Raw genomic sequence first — 19,550 nt, 5'->3', positions numbered from 1 at the left:
TATTTTGTATCCAAGTGCCTTATTTTATTTGTACTTTGAACAAAACCCATAACCAAATAACGTTACCCTATTGTTCTCAATGGCTTCTGTTAATGTGCCTTTATTAATATCAAGAAGATGAAGTATAAAATGTCATGATATACACTGCTCAAAAAATAAAGGGAACACTTAAACACCACAATGTAACTCCAAGTCAATCCCACTTCTGTGAAATCACACTGTCCACTCAGGAAGCAACACTGATTGACAATCAATTTCACATGCTGTTGTGCAAATGGAACAGACAACCGGTGGAAATTAAAGGCAAATATCAAGACACCCCAATAAAGGAGTGGTTCTGCAGGTGGTGACCACAGATCACTTCTCAGTTCCTATGCTTCTTCGCTGATGTTTTGGTCACTTTTTAATGCTGGCGGTGCTTTCACTCTAGTGGTAGCATGACACAGAGTCTACAACCCACACAAGTGGCTCAGGTAGTGCAGCTCATCCAGGATGGCACATCAATGCGAGGTCTGGCAAGAAGGTTTGCTGTGTCTGTCAGCGTAGTGTCCAGAGCATGGAGACGCTACCAGGAGACAGGCCAGTACATCATGAGAGGAGGAGGCCATAGGAGGGCAACAACCCAGCAGCAGGACCACTATCTCCGCCTTTGTGGAAGGAGGAGCACTGCCAGAGCCCAGCAAAAAACCTCCAGCAGGCCACAAATGTGCAGGTGTCCACTCAAACAGTCAGAAACAGATTCCATGAGGGCCCGACGTCCACAGGTGGGGGTTGTGCTTACAGCCCAACACCGTGCAGGACATTTGGCATTTGCCAGAGAACACCAAGAGTGGCAAATTCGCCACTGGTGCCCTCTGCTCTTCACAGATGAAAGCAGGTTCACACTGAGCACATGTGACAGACATGACAGAGTCTGGAGACGCCGTGGAGAACGTTCTGCTGCATGCAACATCCTCCAGCATGACCGGTTTGGCAGTGGGTCAGTAATGGTGTGGGGTGGCATTTCTTTGGGGGCCGCACAGCCCTCCATGTGTTTGCCAGAGGTAGTCTGACTGCCATTAGGTACTGAGATGAGATCCTCAGACCCCTTGTGAGACCATATGCTGGTGCGGTTGGCCCTGGGTTCCTCCTAATGCAAGACAATGCTAGACCTCATGTGGCTGGAGTGTGTCAGCAGTTCCTGCAAGAGGAAAGTATTGATGCTATGGACTGGCCCGCCCGTTCCCCAGACCTGAATCTGATTGAGCACATCTGGGACATCATGTCTCGCTCCATCCTCCATGCACCACAGACTGTCCAGGAGCATGCCCAGGCATTGTAGGGAGGTCATACAGGTGATACAGGTTGATAAATTTGATTTCCATTGATAATTTTTGTGTTATTTTGTCAGCACATTCAACTATGTAAAGACGAAAGTATTTAATACGGTTAGTTCATTCATTCAGATCTAGGATGTGTTATCTTAGTGTTCCCTTTATTTTTTTTTTGAGCAGTATATATATATATATATATATATATATATATATATATATATATATTAACATTGCTTTCACAATCGCCCATTAAATGCGGGCTTTTCAAAGACCTACAGTATACAAACAGTGGGTAGTCTGACTAACAAACAACATATATATTAATAGCATATGTAGTAATAGTTGAAAATAACCAACGTCAACTAAGTCTACTCAGATACTATTTCTAATTATACTTTGTTTGGAATATCCCAGAGTTTATGTCATTATGCATTATCTAAATCAAATGCACATTAGTTAATGTTAACTTCCAATGCTCAAGCAGACTAAACTTTAAAGCTTAGTTTGTATATGTGGTGTTAAAAGTGGTGTGTCATAAGGCTAACCCTTAGCTAAAAGCTCTATTTGGGCATATGAACATCATAGAGGATACCACACTTGCACGTAGACAAGAAACTCTGGCACAGCCTGTCCAATGTTGTCGCAGGTGATAAATAAAACAATGACAGATGACAATGAACTGTCCCCTGACATAGACCTTGTGGTGCCTTACATGCAGGGTACCATAAATGGTAGACAATGCAATGAGGAAGAACCATGGAGCTCTCACCATAAGAAGTCTTCAGCTCAATTTCTTTATTCATGCTGTATTGATACAGAAACAAAAGAAATACAAATATAAAGATATAGGGGAATGGTGGTGAAGGTGAGGTGGGGAGTATACACAAGGGCTACAGCTGTTTCACACCAGATGGCTCTTCATCAGGCCCATAATGATGTGGGATGTCTTTTTGTTACATTGTTTACTGGAAACCATAGTGATGCCAAGTACTGATAGTATGCGAAGTACTGAAAGCATACCAATATATCTTACATCATACCAACTTGGAAACAAAAGCAGCACATCCACAAAGAGCAAAAAAATAGAAAAAAGGTGCACGCCATCACAGGGGCACTGGTTAGGAGTCCCAACTAAGGTAGTACTGGAGAAAGACCGCAGCACACACGATGTATTCAATGTGAAAAAGTGGGTTTATTCCATAAAAACAGCAAGCAAAAAAGGAAGCTACGTTTCGGTAGTCTCTCACCACCTGAAGATGGTGGTGTGAGACTACCGAAACGTAGCTTGCTTTTTTGCTTGCTGTTTTTATGGAACAAACCCACTTTTTCACATTGAATACATCGTGTGTGCTGCGGTCTTTCTCCAGTATTACATCATACCAAGATATCTTACATCATCACGGGCCTGTCATGAAAACTGTAGCCCCTTTGTACTATCTCTGCCTCACCTTCACACTGCTCCCATGTTTTAAACTCCCTATTGTTTTGTTGTGAATACAGTGGGAATAAAGAAATTGTGCTGAAGACTTCTAATGGTGGGTGTTTCATGGTTTTTCCTCCTTTGCAACATCATAGAGGACATTCTTCCAGTGGCTTATCTGGTCCATCATTCATGGCCCATCCATAAATCCATTTTATTGGCCTCCATGTAATGCAAGTATTACTGGCCTAAACAACACTGGGTGATAATTAGGGTTTTTTAGAAGCCTGACCCACTGTGATCCTTTGATCCAGTAGGCTGGTATCATTTTAAGAATGGGTTGGTGGACTTGTCATTTCTAAACATTAATAACCAGGATCATTTCAACAGTTCTACTCATATTTTCCCACAGACCTGTGCCTCAGTCCAGACCTCTTCCACCTACTGGAGAAAATGAAAACAAAGAAAATCAGTATGAGACAGGAGGTCCAGATCAACAAAGCCGACGAGGTTTCCGAAGACCGTACAACTACCGGCGTCGACCTAACCAAGGTGGTGTACCAGTACAGGGGACTAAGGAGACCAAGGTATGTAAGAAAATAAACATGTTAAAGTATTGACAAATTGGAAGGATAAAAAGAATGACAAAAAGAATGACTGATTCTCCTCCACCCAACATCTTCATGGACTTCTTGTGACCAGAAGAAGTGGTCTGGCACATAGTGGAATTGGCAGATGACCAATCTTGTCTTTTGTTAAGCTTGTAAAATCTACTGTGACACATGGTAGAAAACAAAAAGGAGTGGTCTAGCATACTGGAGGACCTGTGTCAGAGAACTGACACATAAAAAAGTTGGGGCAAGAAGGGGTGACATACATAATTTATTTTGGTAATGGCAACATCAGATTTATGATTACATATTAAGTACATATTTGTGGCATAGTTTTGCTTGTCTTTTGTAAAGATCTAGTTATATAACAGAACACAAATAACAAGAACTCTGTGTGTAAACATTGTATAGGTTGTATAAAAGGATGCCAGCTAAAGCTATGCATAAAATAAAGCAACATCTCATGGAGAATAAATAAAAATAGCAAAGCTGAAATTTATTTTCCTTAATTCAATTTACTTCTAAAGGGAACTGTTAAGCTGGCTACACACATTCTGATTTCGGGAAAACCTGCTGCCCATTTACTGTGTATGCAGCCTCCTGGCTTTCCCCTGACAGCAGATTTTGGGGGGCCAGAAAGAACAGACATGTTGGTTTTCAACTGCTCGATCCTCTATTGTTGCAGTGATAAGCAACCGCCAGAGTTTTTTTCTCCCCTCTTCATTCACAAAATATGCATGTTTAAATCATGCACGCGACACCCCGTTTGTAATCAGTGCCAGGAGCGTGTTCGCTCCGGGTCTGATTACGGTCGACCGCAGGGCCGGCGGCGTGTGACGTCACACCTCTGCCCCCGTGTGAAGTCACGCTCCGCCCCTCAATGCAAGCCTACGGGAGGGGGCGTGATTGCTGTCACTCCCCCTCCCATAGGCTTGCATTGAGGGGCGGAGCGTGACGTCACACGGGGGCGGAGGCATGACGTCACACGCCCCTGGCCCTGCGGTCGGCCGTAATCAGACCCGAAGCGAACACGCTCCGGGCACTGGTTACAAACGGGGCGTGTCTTTTTTCTGAAATGTAGTAATAAAATGCAAGTAGAAGTTACAGTGCCTTCAAAGGGTATTTTTTGTGTTATTGGAATAGTGAAAAGTCTAAAAGTTTTGAACAGTGAAATGAAGATCAAATTGTTACGCCGAGCGCTCCGGGTCCCCGCTCCTCCCCGGAGCGCTCGCTACACCTTCCTCACTGCAGCGCTCCGGTCGGTTCCACGGACCCGGGGCGCTGCGATACTGTCTCCGGCCGGGATGCGATCCGCGATGCGGGTAGCGCCCGCTCGCGATGCGCACCCCGGCTCCCGTACCTGACCCGCTCTCCGTCAGTTCTGTCCCGGCGCGCGCGGCCCCGCTCCCTAGGGCGCGCGCGCGCCGGGTCTTTGCGATTTAAAGGGCCACTGCGCCGCTGATTGGCGCAGTGGTTCCAATTAGTGGTTGCACCTGTGCACTTCCCTATATCACCTCACTTCCCCTTCACTCCCTCGCCGGATCTTGTTGCCTTAGTGCCAGTGAAAGCGTTCCTTGTGTGTTCCTTGCCTGTGATTCCAGACCTTCTGCCGTTGCCCCTGACTACGATCCTTGCTGCCTGCCCCGACCTTCTGCTACGTCCGACCTTGCTTTTGCCTACTCCCTTGTACCGCGCCTATCTTCAGCAGCCAGAGAGGTGAGCCGTTGCTAGTGGATACGACCTGGTCACTACCGCCGCAGCAAGACCATCCCGCTTTGCGGCGGGCTCTGGTGAAAACCAGTAGTGGCTTAGAACCGGTCCACTAGCACGGTCCACGCCAATCCCTCTCTGGCACAGAGGATCCACTACCTGCCAGCCGGCATCGTGACAGTAGATCCGGCCATGGATCCCGCTGAAGTTCCTCTGCCAGTTGTCGCTGACCTCACCACGGTGGTCGCCCAGCAGTCACAACAGATAGCGCAACAAGGCCAACAGCTGTCTCAACTGACCGTTATGCTACAACAGTTACTACCACAGCTTCAGCAGTCATCTCCTCCGCCAGCTCCTGCACCCCCTCCGCAGCGAGTGGCCGCTCCTGGGATACGCTTATCCTTGCCGGATAAATTTGATGGGGACTCTAAGTTTTGCCGTGGCTTTCTTTCCCAATGTTCCCTGCATCTGGAGATGATGTCGGACCTGTTTCCCACTGAAAGGTCTAAGGTGGCTTTCGTAGTCAGCCTTCTGTCCGGAAAAGCCCTGTCATGGGCCACACCGCTCTGGGACCGCAATGACCCCGTCACTGCCTCTGTACACTCCTTCTTCTCGGAAATCCGAAGTGTCTTTGAGGAACCTGCCCGAGCCTCTTCTGCTGAGACTGCCCTGTTGAACCTGGTCCAGGGTAATTCTTCCGTTGGCGAGTATGCCGTACAATTCCGTACTCTTGCTTCAGAATTGTCCTGGAATAATGAGGCCCTCTGCGCGACCTTCAAAAAAGGCCTATCCAGCAACATTAAAGATGTTCTGGCCGCACGAGAAATTCCTGCTAATCTACATGAACTTATTCACCTAGCCACTCGCATTGACATGCGTTTTTCCGAAAGGCGTCAGGAACTCCGCCAAGATATGGACTCTGTTCGCACGAGGCGTTTCTTCTCCTCGGCTCCTCTCTCCTCTGGTCCCCTGCAATCTGTTCCTGTGCCTCCCGCCGTGGAGGCTATGCAGGTCGACCGGTCTCGCCTGACACCTCAAGAGAGGACACGACGCCGTATGGAGAACCTCTGCCTGTACTGTGCTAGTACCGAACACTTCCTGAGAGATTGTCCTATCCGTCCTCCCCGCCTGGAAAGACGTACGCTGACTCCGCACAAAGATGAGACAGGCCTTGATGTCTACTCTGCTTCTCCACGTCTTACTGTGCCTGTGCGGATGTCTGCCTCTGCCTTCTCCTTCTCTACAGTGGCCTTCTTGGACTCTGGATCTGCAGGAAATTTTATTTTGGCCTCTCTCGTCAACAGGTTCAACATCCCGGTGACCAGTCTCGCCAGACCCCTCTACATCAATTGTGTAAATAATGAAAGATTGGACTGTTCCATACGTTTCCGCACGGAGCCCCTTCTTATGAGCATCGGATCTCATCATGAGAGGATTGAACTTTTGGTCCTCCCCAATTGCACCTCGGAAATTCTCCTTGGACTTCCCTGGCTTCAACTTCATTCCCCTACCCTGGATTGGTCCACTGGGGAGATCAAGAGTTGGGGGTCCTCTTGTTCCAAGAACTGTCTAAAACCGGTTCCCAGTAACCCTTGCCGTAACTCTGTGGTTCCTCCAGTAACCGGTCTCCCTAAGGCCTATATGGACTTCGCGGATGTTTTCTGCAAAAAACAAGCTGAGACTCTACCTCCTCACAGGCCTTATGATTGCCCTATCGACCTCCTCCCGGGCACTACTCCACCCCGGGGCAGAATTTATCCTCTCTCTGCCCCAGAGACTCTTGCCATGTCCGAATACGTCCAGGAGAATCTAAAAAAGGGCTTTATCCGTAAATCCTCCTCTCCTGCCGGAGCCGGATTTTTCTTTGTGTCCAAAAAAGATGGCTCCCTACGTCCTTGCATTGACTACCGCGGTCTTAATAAAATCACGGTTAAGAACCGCTACCCCTTACCCCTCATCTCTGAACTCTTTGATCGCCTCCAAGGTGCCCACATCTTCACTAAATTGGACTTAAGAGGCGCCTATAACCTCATCCGCATCAGAGAGGGGGACGAGTGGAAAACGGCATTTAACACCAGAGATGGACACTTTGAGTATCTGGTCATGCCCTTTGGACTGTGCAACGCCCCTGCCGTCTTCCAAGACTTTGTCAATGAAATTTTTCGTGATCTGTTATACTCCTGTGTTGTTGTATATCTGGACGATATCCTAATTTTTTCTGCCAATCTAGAAGAACACCGCCAGCATGTCCGTATGGTTCTTCAGAGACTTCGTGACAACCAACTCTATGCCAAAATTGAGAAATGTCTGTTTGAATGCCAATCTCTTCCTTTTCTAGGATATTTGGTCTCTGGCCAGGGACTACAGATGGATCCAGACAAACTCTCTGCCGTCTTAGATTGGCCACGCCCCTCCGGACTCCGTGCTATCCAACGCTTTTTGGGGTTCGCCAATTATTACAGGCAATTTATTCCACATTTTTCTACCATTGTGGCTCCTATCGTGGCTTTAACCAAAAAAAATGCTGATCCCAAGTCCTGGCCTCCTCAAGCAGAAGACGCCTTTAAACGACTCAAGTCTGCCTTTTCTTCGGCTCCCGTCCTCTCCAGACCTGACCCTTCCAAACCCTTCCTATTGGAGGTTGATGCCTCCTCAGTGGGAGCTGGAGCTGTTCTTCTACAAAAAAATTCTTCCGGGCATGCTGTCACTTGTGGGTTTTTCTCTAGGACCTTCTCTCCAGCGGAGAGGAACTACTCCATCGGGGATCGAGAGCTTCTAGCCATTAAATTAGCACTTGAGGAATGGAGGCATCTGCTGGAGGGATCAAGTTCTCCTGTTATTATCTACACCGACCACAAGAACCTCTCCTACCTCCAGTCTGCCCAACGGCTGAATCCTCGCCAGGCCCGGTGGTCTCTGTTCTTTGCCCGATTTAATTTTGAGATTCACTTTCGTCCTGCCGATAAGAACATTAGGGCCGATGCTCTCTCTCGTTCCTCGGATGCCTCAGAAGTTGAACTCTCTCCGCAACACATCATTCCACCTGACTGCCTGATCTCCACTTCTCCTGCCTCCATCAGGCAGACTCCTCCAGGAAAGACCTTTGTTTCTCCTCGCCAACGCCTCGGAATCCTCAAATGGGGTCACTCCTCCCATCTCGCAGGTCATGCGGGTATCAAGAAATCTGTGCAACTCATCTCCCGCTTCTATTGGTGGCCGACTCTGGAGACGGATGTTGTGGACTTTGTGCGAGCCTGCACTATCTGTGCCCGGGATAAGACTCCTCGCCAGAAGCCCGCTGGTTTTCTTCATCCTCTGCCTGTCCCCGAACAGCCTTGGTCTCTGATTGGTATGGATTTTATTACAGACTTACCCCCATCCCGTGGCAACACTGTTGTTTGGGTGGTCGTTGATCGATTTTCCAAGATGGCACATTTTATTCCTCTTCCTGGTCTTCCTTCAGCGCCTCAGTTGGCAAAACAATTTTTTGTACACATTTTTCGTCTTCACGGGTTGCCTACGCAGATTGTCTCGGATAGAGGTGTCCAATTCGTGTCTAAATTCTGGAGGGCTCTCTGTAAACAACTCAAGATTAAATTAAATTTTTCTTCTGCATATCATCCCCAGTCCAATGGACAAGTAGAAAGGATTAACCAGATCTTGGGTGATTATTTGCGACATTTTGTTTCCTCCCGCCAGGATGACTGGGCAGATCTCCTCCCATGGGCCGAATTCTCGTATAACTTCAGGGTCTCTGAGTCTTCCTCCAAATCCCCATTTTTCGTGGTGTACGGCCGTCACCCTCTTCCCCCCCTCCCTACTCCCTTGCCCTCTGGTCTGCCCGCTGTGGATGAAATTTCTCGTGACCTTTCCATCATATGGAGAGAGACCCAAAATTCTCTCTTACAGGCTTCATCACGCATGAAGAAGTTCGCGGATAAGAAAAGAAGAGCTTCCCCCGTTTTTTCCCCTGGAGACAAGGTATGGCTCTCCGCTAAATATGTCCGCTTCCGTGTCCCTAGCTACAAGTTGGGACCACGCTATCTTGGTCCTTTCAAAATTTTGTGTCAAATTAATCCTGTCTCTTATAAACTTCTTCTTCCTCCCTCTCTTCGTATCCCTAATGCCTTTCACGTCTCTCTTCTCAAACCACTCATCCTCAACCGTTTTTCTCCCAAATCTGTTCCTCCCTCTCCTGTTTCCGGCTCCTCGGACATCTTCTCCGTCAAAGAAATTCTAGCATCTAAAAAGGTCAGAGGGAAAACCTTCTTTTTAGTGGATTGGGAGGGTTGTGGTCCAGAAGAGAGGTCCTGGGAACCTGAGGACAATATCCTGGACAAAAGTCTGATCCTCAGGTTCTCAGGCTCCAAGAAGAGGGGGAGACCCAAGGGGGGGGGTACTGTTACGCCGAGCGCTCCGGGTCCCCGCTCCTCCCCGGAGCGCTCGCTACACCTTCCTCACTGCAGCGCTCCGGTCGGTTCCACGGACCCGGGGCGCTGCGATACTGTCTCCGGCCGGGATGCGATCCGCGATGCGGGTAGCGCCCGCTCGCGATGCGCACCCCGGCTCCCGTACCTGACCCGCTCTCCGTCAGTTCTGTCCCGGCGCGCGCGGCCCCGCTCCCTAGGGCGCGCGCGCGCCGGGTCTTTGCGATTTAAAGGGCCACTGCGCCGCTGATTGGCGCAGTGGTTCCAATTAGTGGTTGCACCTGTGCACTTCCCTATATCACCTCACTTCCCCTTCACTCCCTCGCCGGATCTTGTTGCCTTAGTGCCAGTGAAAGCGTTCCTTGTGTGTTCCTTGCCTGTGATTCCAGACCTTCTGCCGTTGCCCCTGACTACGATCCTTGCTGCCTGCCCCGACCTTCTGCTACGTCCGACCTTGCTTTTGCCTACTCCCTTGTACCGCGCCTATCTTCAGCAGCCAGAGAGGTGAGCCGTTGCTAGTGGATACGACCTGGTCACTACCGCCGCAGCAAGACCATCCCGCTTTGCGGCGGGCTCTGGTGAAAACCAGTAGTGGCTTAGAACCGGTCCACTAGCACGGTCCACGCCAATCCCTCTCTGGCACAGAGGATCCACTACCTGCCAGCCGGCATCGTGACACAAATGAAATTACTTTCATACTGAGCTTTAAGTTCACATAGCCGTTGTACTCTGTCCTGTTAAGGGCCTGTTTGGTTGTGTCTTTTTGCACCGAATGGTCCAAAAAACAGGTTGGGGCACAATGGACTCATCAGGTCCCGACAGATCCCATTGATTTCAATGGTGCCCGTCAGGGATCCCGTATTTTACCGGATTTAGCGGAGAAAAAAAATTGTGCATGCATTACATTTTTCCCCTACTGACAGACTTTCCAATGGAGCTCCACATAATGGAGCAACAAAATAGCATATACTGCCCTTTTCCAGTCCAATGCTGGCCCTCTGGTCCACCCCATTGCCTCTTTTTACTTCTCCTCATGATGTGCTACCATGGGTCTCTTGCTGATGTTATGAACTCACTGCTACCAATAACTGAGGCTGTAATTTGTTTTTGAAACATAATCAGGAGAGCCAGGACAGCTTGTCCTCAGGGTAAGCAAGCAGAGGCACTGGGACAGACCCAAATGCCAGTGTTGGATCAGAGGTGAGTATGTGCTAATTTTTAATTTCACACAGAGCAGGCTTTAATTAGTTTTTTGTGTTTTTTTTATTTTTTTTTATTGAGAGAACCCCTTAAAAAAGTTAGTGGAATAATATATGTCAAGGACTTAAATAAAACAACTTTATGTAGAATACAGTATAGACTGGGTGAACTTGTGATCTGCATCAGCACAACTGTTATGTTTGTAATTGTATTGCCATGAAATTTAATGATGCTCTTAATGCTGAAGTGAAAATAATTTCTCTTATCTATGCTCTGTAGCCATCTGAAACCACAGCTGAGAAGCCCGTGCCTGTGGCTGAGAAAAGCAATGCTGTGTAATCTGAGTGACCCGATCTTCCATCATGTAAGTGAGATGGTCAGTTACAGTTACAATATATGCAGTTGCTTCTGTGCCTCTGCCCAACAGCAGGACCCTGATACTTATCTGATGCAAGTTTTATTACAAAAATAACTAAATGATTTACTCAATATTAAATATTATTTAATTTAGTTCTGACTAGTTGATAGAACTATTTAAAAATGCTCCTGTGTCTAGCTCTGGCTGTTGGACACTTGACGCTACTTAGTGCTTAGTGCTTTGTTGTCTTTTGTGTTTTTTATTCGCTCTTAGTATGCCGACTTAATATATTCAGTCCTGGTGAGAAAAGGCTCCTTCTAGTGCACTCATTCTTAAAAAAAAAAATCAAAACTACTGTATCCTTATTTATGGCTGTAACAGCCAGCATTTAATTTTTTTTATAAGTATGGCATCCAGGTCCGGTCCCCCAGGCAGGGACTGGACCTGGATGCCTGCTGAGGCCGTTACGCCCCTCCCATAGAAATGAATGGAGGGGGCTTGGCGTGACGTCCCATCCCCGTCTTGGAAGCCCGGAGGTTTCCGAAACTTCAGACGCAGCTACGCATAGAATGCGGGCTGCTGCAGGGAGATCGTGGGGGGGGGGATGAGGGGATAAGATGTTTTTGCCCGGAATACCCCTTTAACTGGTCCCTGAAAAAATTTAATTTTGAAAATTTAGAAATATTTTGAAGCCCTCTATTGTCTTACAAAAAGTAAAAACATGTCAACTTTATGATGCCAACATAAAGTAGACATATTGTATTTGTGAATCAATTTATAATTTCTTTGGACTGTCAATTTTCCTCACAAACAGAAAGTTTCAAAGTTAGAAAAATGCTAAATTTTCAAAATTTTCATGAAGTTTGAGGATTTTTCACCAAGAAAGGATGCGAGTAATGACAAAAACTATGTTAAAGTAGAATATGTCACGAAAAAACAATCTCGGAATCAGAATAAAAGGTAAAAGCATCTGAGTTATTAATGCATAAAATAACAGTGGCAAAAAAGGGCTGTGTCCTTAAGAGGTTAAAGGCAAGATCACTTGTTTTTGGAAACAAACTCATATAAAGATGCATACAAACTAAAAAAAAGGTATTCCCATCTGCGCATGTTATCCCCTTTCCACAGAATAGTGGATAACATGCTTATAGGGAGGGGTCCTACCTCTAAGACCCCACCGATCTGAAGAGCAAGGAAAAATTGTGCTTGGCCATTATGTATTCCGACTGCACATGTACAGTCAGTGCCTCTTCCACTGGAAACCTCATAGAAAGTGAATGAAGCGCTGGCTGCGCACAAGCAGTGGATTGCCCTAATTTCTAAGAAAAAATTTCACTTGTTCTCCAAATTGGTGGGGGTCACAGTGCCCATACCGATTACCATGTTATCTCCTATGCTGTGGATGTTAGATAACATAGTATCCTCCTATCAGTCTGAATCCAAGCTGTTTCCCGTTAGTTCTTTGAACTGGTATCCTCGTCGGGAACCTGTTTGTAGTCATGGAGGAAAGAAGGAAAGAAAATTCCACTACAGATGGTGCTGCTTGTATGGATATATACTCTGGAATCTTAGATATTTTTCGCGTTTCATTGAGTTTATTAACTCATAAAATTATAAAAAGTTACATACAGTGGCCAATGACACATTTCAGGAGGTCAATCTCCCTTCCTCAGATTGCAAATATACATGCACAGCACCATTTCCAGTTCAATTTTCTTTCCTTTTTCCTTGTATTACTTTAGTTTTGCTTTGACTGACTGCTTTCATCCTGTGTTAGAGCACTGTACTCTGGCAGTTAAGGTAGATGTAGTGACCACCACTTAGCACAGTACTTTGTTTCTATGGTGTACTTTGCTATAAGCATAGCATACCAAGGAATGTATGTACAGGAGCAGGGACCCCTGTCTATGATTGGACTCCTTGCTTTTGTACAGTAGTGAGCAATGATGCATACACTGTTTGTATTGCTGCTCGCCGAAAGCAGTACTCTGGTTAACAAAATAATTGCTGCAGAAGCATATACATTTTCTTACCTGTCTGCCCCATTTCTGACACCATCAAAAATCCATTTGTTTTGGGGTCTAAGTCCTGTACTTTCTGGTTGTACCGAACAGGTGCTCAGTACTGCAATTACTAGAATGCATTGCTTTCCCTCAGCTCTTCATCACAGTCTTACCATCCTGACTACTCCCCTCCTACACCACCCCTGCTAGTTCCCTACCCAGAGCTGTTCCAGAACATCAAATTTCACTGCAAAGTATTGCACAGTCAGTGAGATTGCAGCACTTGCTATTGATTCCCTGTCTGCTCCTCTGAAAAAACAAACAAACAAACAAAAAAAAAAAAAAAAAATATATATATATATATATATATATATATATATATATATATATACACACAGTGGGGCAAAAAAGTATTTAGTCAGCCACCAATTGTGCAAGTTCTCCCACTTAAAAAGATGAGAGAGGCCTGTAATTTTCATCATAGGTATATCTCAACTATGAGAGACATAATGAGAAAAAAAAATCCATAAAATCTGATTTTTAAAGAATTTATTTGCAAATTATGGTGGAAAATAAGTATTTGGTCACCTACAAACAAGCAACATTTCTGGCTATCACAGACCTGTAACTTCTTCTTTAAGAGTCTCCTCTCTCCTCCACTCATTACCTGTATTAATGGCACCTGTTTAATACAGTATAAAAGACACCTGTCCACAACCTCAAACAATCACACTCCAAACTCCACTGGGAAGACTGAATCTGCGATAGGCAAGCAGCTTGGTGTGAAGAAATGAATTGTGGGAGCAATTATTAGAACATGGAAGACATACAAGAGCACTGATAATCTCCCTCGAGCCAGTCTCCAGATCTCAACCCCATAGAAAACCTTTGGAGGGAGTTGAAAGTTTGTGTTGCCCAGCGACAGCCCCAAAACATCACTGCTCTAGAGGAAATCTGCATGGAGGAATGGACCAAAATACCAGCAACAGTGTGACAGTGTGTGAAAACCTTGTGAAGACTTACAGAAAACGTTTGACCTCTGTCATTGCCAACAAAGTGTATAAAACAAAGTTTTGAGATTAACTTTTGTTATTGACCAAATACTTATTTTCCACCATAATTTTCATAATTTTATTTTTTCCTCATTCTGTCTCTCATAGTTGAGGTATATCTATGATGAAAATTACAGGCCTCTCTCATCTTTTTAAGTGGGAGAACTTGCACAATTGGTGGCTGGCTAAATACTTTTTTGCCCCACTGAATTATGACAGGGAGATGTTGATGAAGGCTGGAGGGGTTGTTCATAGGTGGCCCCTTAAGCCCAATTCTGGAAATGGGGCTTATAGGGGTACTCTGCCTCTAGACATCTTATCCCCTATCCAAGGGATAGGGAATAAGATGTCTGATCGCGGGGGTCTGACCGCTGGGCCCCCCACAATCTGTGCTGCAGCACTGCATTCATCCGGTGCATGGAGCGAACTCCCCACTCGTGACACCCGCCATGCTCCCTCCCATAGACTTGCATTGAGGGTGTGTGGCGTGACATCACGAGGGGTGTGACCGTGACGTCATGGACCTTCTGTGCTTTAGCCAGCACTCTAAACGACTGCCGGGTGCTGCACGGAGATCGCGGGTGGGGGGGGGGGGGGTTGCGAATTCAGACATCTTATCCCCTAGGATAAGATGCAGCCACACCTCCTGAGGCAAAAGAAGATGATCTGTTGTCTTAGGAGAAAGATAGGCGACAACACCACACTGGAAATAAAAGAACTACACAATTTCAGCACTGGGGTGAATCATAAATCAGTATAATTTGTTATATTCTGGTTGTTTGTCTTTTTTAAATACATCCTTCTAAACCTGGAAATCCCTTTTAACATCTACCTACACATGCTACATTTTACATTTCATCTTGCTTCAGAGGCAAAGCTGTGATTATTATTTCATTTTTGCTATAATTTTTTTCCTTTTCAGACAGAATGTGAGCAGAAGAAAGAAGAACCGCACAAGTGGCCACAAACTATTACTAATGCTAATTTCTAAAGTTGCCTAATAAATAGGAGGGTGAAGGACTGCTTCTTTGCTACTTGACTTGCCTGCTGTGGATTTCTGCACTATGAATAGTTGAAGCCTTACAATCTATGCTTACATATTCCAGAACTAATATATATATATATATATATATATATATATATATATATATATATATATATAATCAACAAGAACACATTGAGATGTGCAGAACAGATATTGAAGATTGTCCTAAAATTATTGATTGCCAAAGACCTTGTAAATGTACTGAGTAATGAGAGACATTTCCAGCTTCTGCAGCAGATGTGAATTCACTTTGAAGCAAAGTATTGTGACAATTGGAATACAAAAAGAAAGCTTTAACAACCTTTCCTTTCCTAGCTGTTGCACATCTGATGACATCATGGGCCATACATTGACCTTGGTTCACAGATACATTATTGGCAAGTTTGCCATGTTGTACAAGCCAAAAACAAAAACAACCTTTAGGCGCCTTAAAATAAAATCAGTACTTTTGAAAGATCAAAATGTGTTGTATTAGTGAACTATTTTTTCCCAGTCTCCTATTTCTGGCAGGGATTCGTTCATTCTTCATAAAAGTCTATGAAATATACAGACACAGATTATTATTAGAATGTATTTTTATAGCACCCCCAGGGCCTTGTACATATAAGGGTTAAAATACATAATACAAATGCATGTGATACAAAGTAAATGACAGAATGGTATAGAAAGAGGGAGGGCCCTGCCCACAAGTGCTTACAGTCTACATGTAAAGGGAAACAGTAACTTATAGAGACTGCTGGTTGACTATGAGAAGGTAGGGAAGTTGTTTCCAGTTTAGATTGGAATCTGGCAGAAAAATTCAGCTTGGAAATTCCGTTCCAGCAAAGTACCATTGTTTTCAATGAGATTCTGCTGCACTGTGCACATGGCAAGGTTTCCGTGGCAGAAACATCTGCCACAGAAATTCTGATTCCGGACTCTGCAGAAATAATTGACATGTCAATTCTTTCTGCAGGATTCTGTTTATAAATGCATTGCCATCTATGGAGACGATGCATTTTGGAATGGTCCTAGCGCCAGCATATCCTGCAGACATTCCGCAAAAAATCCCCCGTGTGAACATACCCTAATTAAAGGTAATAGTCTGTCTTGTAGAGATGGGTTTTTAAGTTGCTTTTGAAGGTTTTGATGGTGGGTGAAAGCCTGAAAGGTTGGGGTAGCGAGTTCCAGAGAGAAGCACAGAAGTAAAAAAAAATGATTGTGTGAGGTACGGATGAGAGGAGAGCACAGGCGGAGGTTTTGAGAGGATCAGAGATTAAAGGGGTGCTCCATTGGGAAAAAAAATGTTGTTAAATCAACTGGTGCCAGAAAGTTTAACAGATTTGTAAATTACTTCTATTTAAAAATCTTAATCCTTCCATTAATTATCAGCTGCTGTATGCTCCACAGGAAATTCTTTTCTTTTTGAATTTCTTTTCTCTCTGACGACAGTGCCCTCTGCTGACACCTCTGTCCATGTCAGGACATTTATTTTAAGTATCCAGAAAAGTCGTCATCTCAGTTAAGAGATGTTGGGAGTGGAAGGGTGGATGGAGAAGGGGAGTCAAAGGTGTTAAAGGGTTGCCTTGAGTTGTGGGATAAAGAGGATATGACAGTGGCAAAGTAGTGTAGCAGAAGTAAGTGAGGACTTGAAGGTGAATACATGCATCCTTGGCCGAGCCAAGTGTGCATGTGTATGTGGGGATCGGGAGAAGTAGCTGTTGGCATGTCTAGGCCACAGAGTGTCACAGCTTTCTGGGAGTAGTAGTTTTGTAATGGCTAGAGAATGAGGGATTGGGGGTCACTGGTTTAGTTGAATTATATAAAGTTATGTCTATAGAGGGTTATGTTTTATTTTTTAACAGAGACTCTGGGAATAGTCTGTACTTTGTGATTAACATTCTATTTCAGAACAATGCCTTATTATTAACCAGAAACAAAAAACCTAAACAGAATGCACAATATAAAATGCCACTATACACAAGAACCAAACAAACCAGTTCCATGGTCTACTTTATGACAATATTCAATGCAAAAACGCAATAACGCAATAACCAGAATTGGCTGGTTACAGTACACACCTCTGTCCCTGGAGCCTGGTACTTGAGAGATAAACAAAGGTAACCTGACACAGCAGCCTGTGTCTCCTGTAATGATATACCTGAGGACGTGCATTTGAACGGCGCTGCTGTTAAGGTGGACTGGGAGAATCCAGTATACAATCTGATCTGATGAATCTTGCATATTGAGGAAATATTAGAAGAAATTCAGTATTGAGGGCATGTTTTATGAAAAGCCCTTAAATGGGTTATCCAGGAATAGAAAAATAGAGCTACTTTCTATCATAAACCGCTCCCTGTCTACCTCCAGGTTGGCTGTGGTTCTGCAGCTCAGTTCCATTGAAGTGAATGGAGCCAAGTTGTAATACCACACCCAACCAGGAGACAGACGTGGAGCTGTTTTTTAAATAAATTAGCTGTGTTTTTCTATTCCTGGATAACCCCTTTAAAGGAGTAGACCAGTGTTCCTCAACCACTGTGCCTCCAGCTGTTGCAAAACTACAACCCCCAGCATGCCCGGACAGCCAAAGGCATGCTGGAAGTTGTAGTTTTGCAACAGCTGGAGGCACACTGGTTGTAAAATACTGGGCCAGGCCTTTGCTATACCAGCTATGCCGGAGATATGTTTGGGCCCTTGCTTACTAGCAGAAGCAAACTTCACAAGACTTTTCTTAATATTTATTTATTTATTTACTTTTATTAATTGAATAAAATAGTGTATCTTGTCACCTAAATCGCACGGTGCCATATCTCCCAATAAAGACATCCTCTCTAATGTGCCTTTTCATTATATACCTTTATTAGCCTGTTTTGTGACCAAAAAAATAGGTAAAAAAAACTTTGTAAATTGCTTAAAGGAGTATGTTAAAGGAGTGTAGTGAAAGATAACTTATCCCCTATCCAAAGGTTATAGATCGCGGGGGTCCAACCAACAACCTGGACCCCTCACGATCTACTGAATGGGGCCCGGCAGTTTGCTTGAATGGGACGTGCCGACCCCCATGGAGCAGCGGCCGACATGCCTCCTCCATGTATCCCATAGAGATACATGGAGGGGGCGTGTTGGCTTCAGCTTCCTGTGGGGGTCGGAACAGCCGCTTTTGGTAAACTGCCAGGGCCCCGTTCAGGAGATCCCAGCGGTCGGACTTCCCCGCGATCTATAACTTATCCCCTATCCATATGTTATTTTTCACTGCACTACTCCTGAAAGAAATGTCCTGGAATTGGGGCCAGCCAGTCGGGCCAGCAATTATTCGCCATTCCTCTCAGCATCATGTTACAGCCGAGTGATTGACATCCCACACTATCTGGCTGCCAACAGCTCTTTGTCATATACAACAAGATTTGGAGCTCACCTTTAACCTGTGGATAGTGCGTCGATCTGCACTCTGCCCAGTGCAAACATATGGTAAAAGAACAAAGCAGGTGATTCAGCACTTTTTTGGATGGCAAGCATAAAAACACACAGGTACAGCACACCTTACCAATCCAGTCACTGACGAAGGGCATGCATGTGCCAGAAACATGTCTGATGGATTGCTAAGGTGTGCTGTACCTGTGTACTTTTACGCTTGCCACTCAATAAAGCTGGATTTCATTTTTCAAGTGCTTGATCACCTGCTTCATTCTTTTACTGCCAACAGCTCTGTGTGTGCAATATGCCCATGTGCCCATACTTTTTGTTTCCAGTGCACGTGCCCATGCGTCAATACTTTTTGTTTCCAGTGCACGTGCCCATGCGTCCATACTTTTTGTTTCCAGTGCACGTGCCCATGCGTTCATACTTTTTATTTCCAGTGCACGTGCCCATGCGTCCATACTTTTTGTTTCCAGTGCACATGCAGACTGCAAAGACGGCACAGACAGAGCTGCTGTCAGCAACATAGTGTGGGATGTTAATCACTCAGCTGGGAAGTGGTACTGAAAGGCATGGCAAATCGGTGCTGGCCTTGCCTTAAGGGATTTACAAAGTCATTTTTACCTAATTTTGGCCATCAAACAAGGTTATAAAGGTATATAAGAATAGAGACATTAAGAAGAATGTCTTTATGGTGGGAGTTGGTACCGTACTATTTAGATGACAGATGCTCTTTAACAAAGAAAGAGTTACAAACCATTTTTTTCCCAATGTGGTCCAGCCGCATTCAACAAATTTAGCCTTACATAATTGCTTCCAGTTTACTAACTGGTACATGAAGGAACAACTTGTGGGTAGAATACCTATTCCAATGACTTAATACATTCAGAATTTTTGGGATTATTATGCCTGGTTCTTGCTACTGGTACAACCTTTTTGGGTTGACCTGAGGTGCTGGGGAAGGGAGGACTGTCATTTTGGACTGTTGTAAACATTTCGTTGATCATATTACTTC

The 19,550-nt window shown here is 45.1% G+C and overlaps 1 protein-coding gene across 4 annotated transcripts in view; it reads left to right on the top strand.

The window, feature by feature from the left end:
* Positions 1-15,248, top strand: part of LOC130282152 (Y-box-binding protein 3-like) — a 28,446-nt gene extending 13,198 nt beyond the window's left edge. For 2 of the 4 annotated variants that reach the window (XM_056530108.1, XM_056530106.1), the window contains exons 7-9: positions 3,146-3,320; positions 10,961-11,045; positions 15,017-15,248. In XM_056530108.1, the coding sequence (XP_056386083.1) occupies positions 3,146-3,320; positions 10,961-11,020 (235 nt within the window). In that variant the 3' untranslated portion in view covers positions 11,021-11,045; positions 15,017-15,248. Of the gene's footprint in view, positions 1-3,145; positions 3,321-10,603; positions 10,682-10,960; positions 11,046-15,016 lie in introns of those variants that run through there. The other 2 variants (XM_056530107.1, XM_056530109.1) reach the window with 2 other exon arrangements.
* Positions 15,249-19,550: the final 4,302 nt, after the last annotated feature.

The sequence above is a fragment of the Hyla sarda genome, chromosome 7, assembly GCF_029499605.1.
Source record: "Hyla sarda isolate aHylSar1 chromosome 7, aHylSar1.hap1, whole genome shotgun sequence".
Lineage (NCBI taxonomy): Eukaryota > Metazoa > Chordata > Amphibia > Anura > Hylidae > Hyla > Hyla sarda.
Note: the sequence above shows the minus strand (reverse complement) of the source record. Positions and strands in the feature narration are given on the sequence as shown.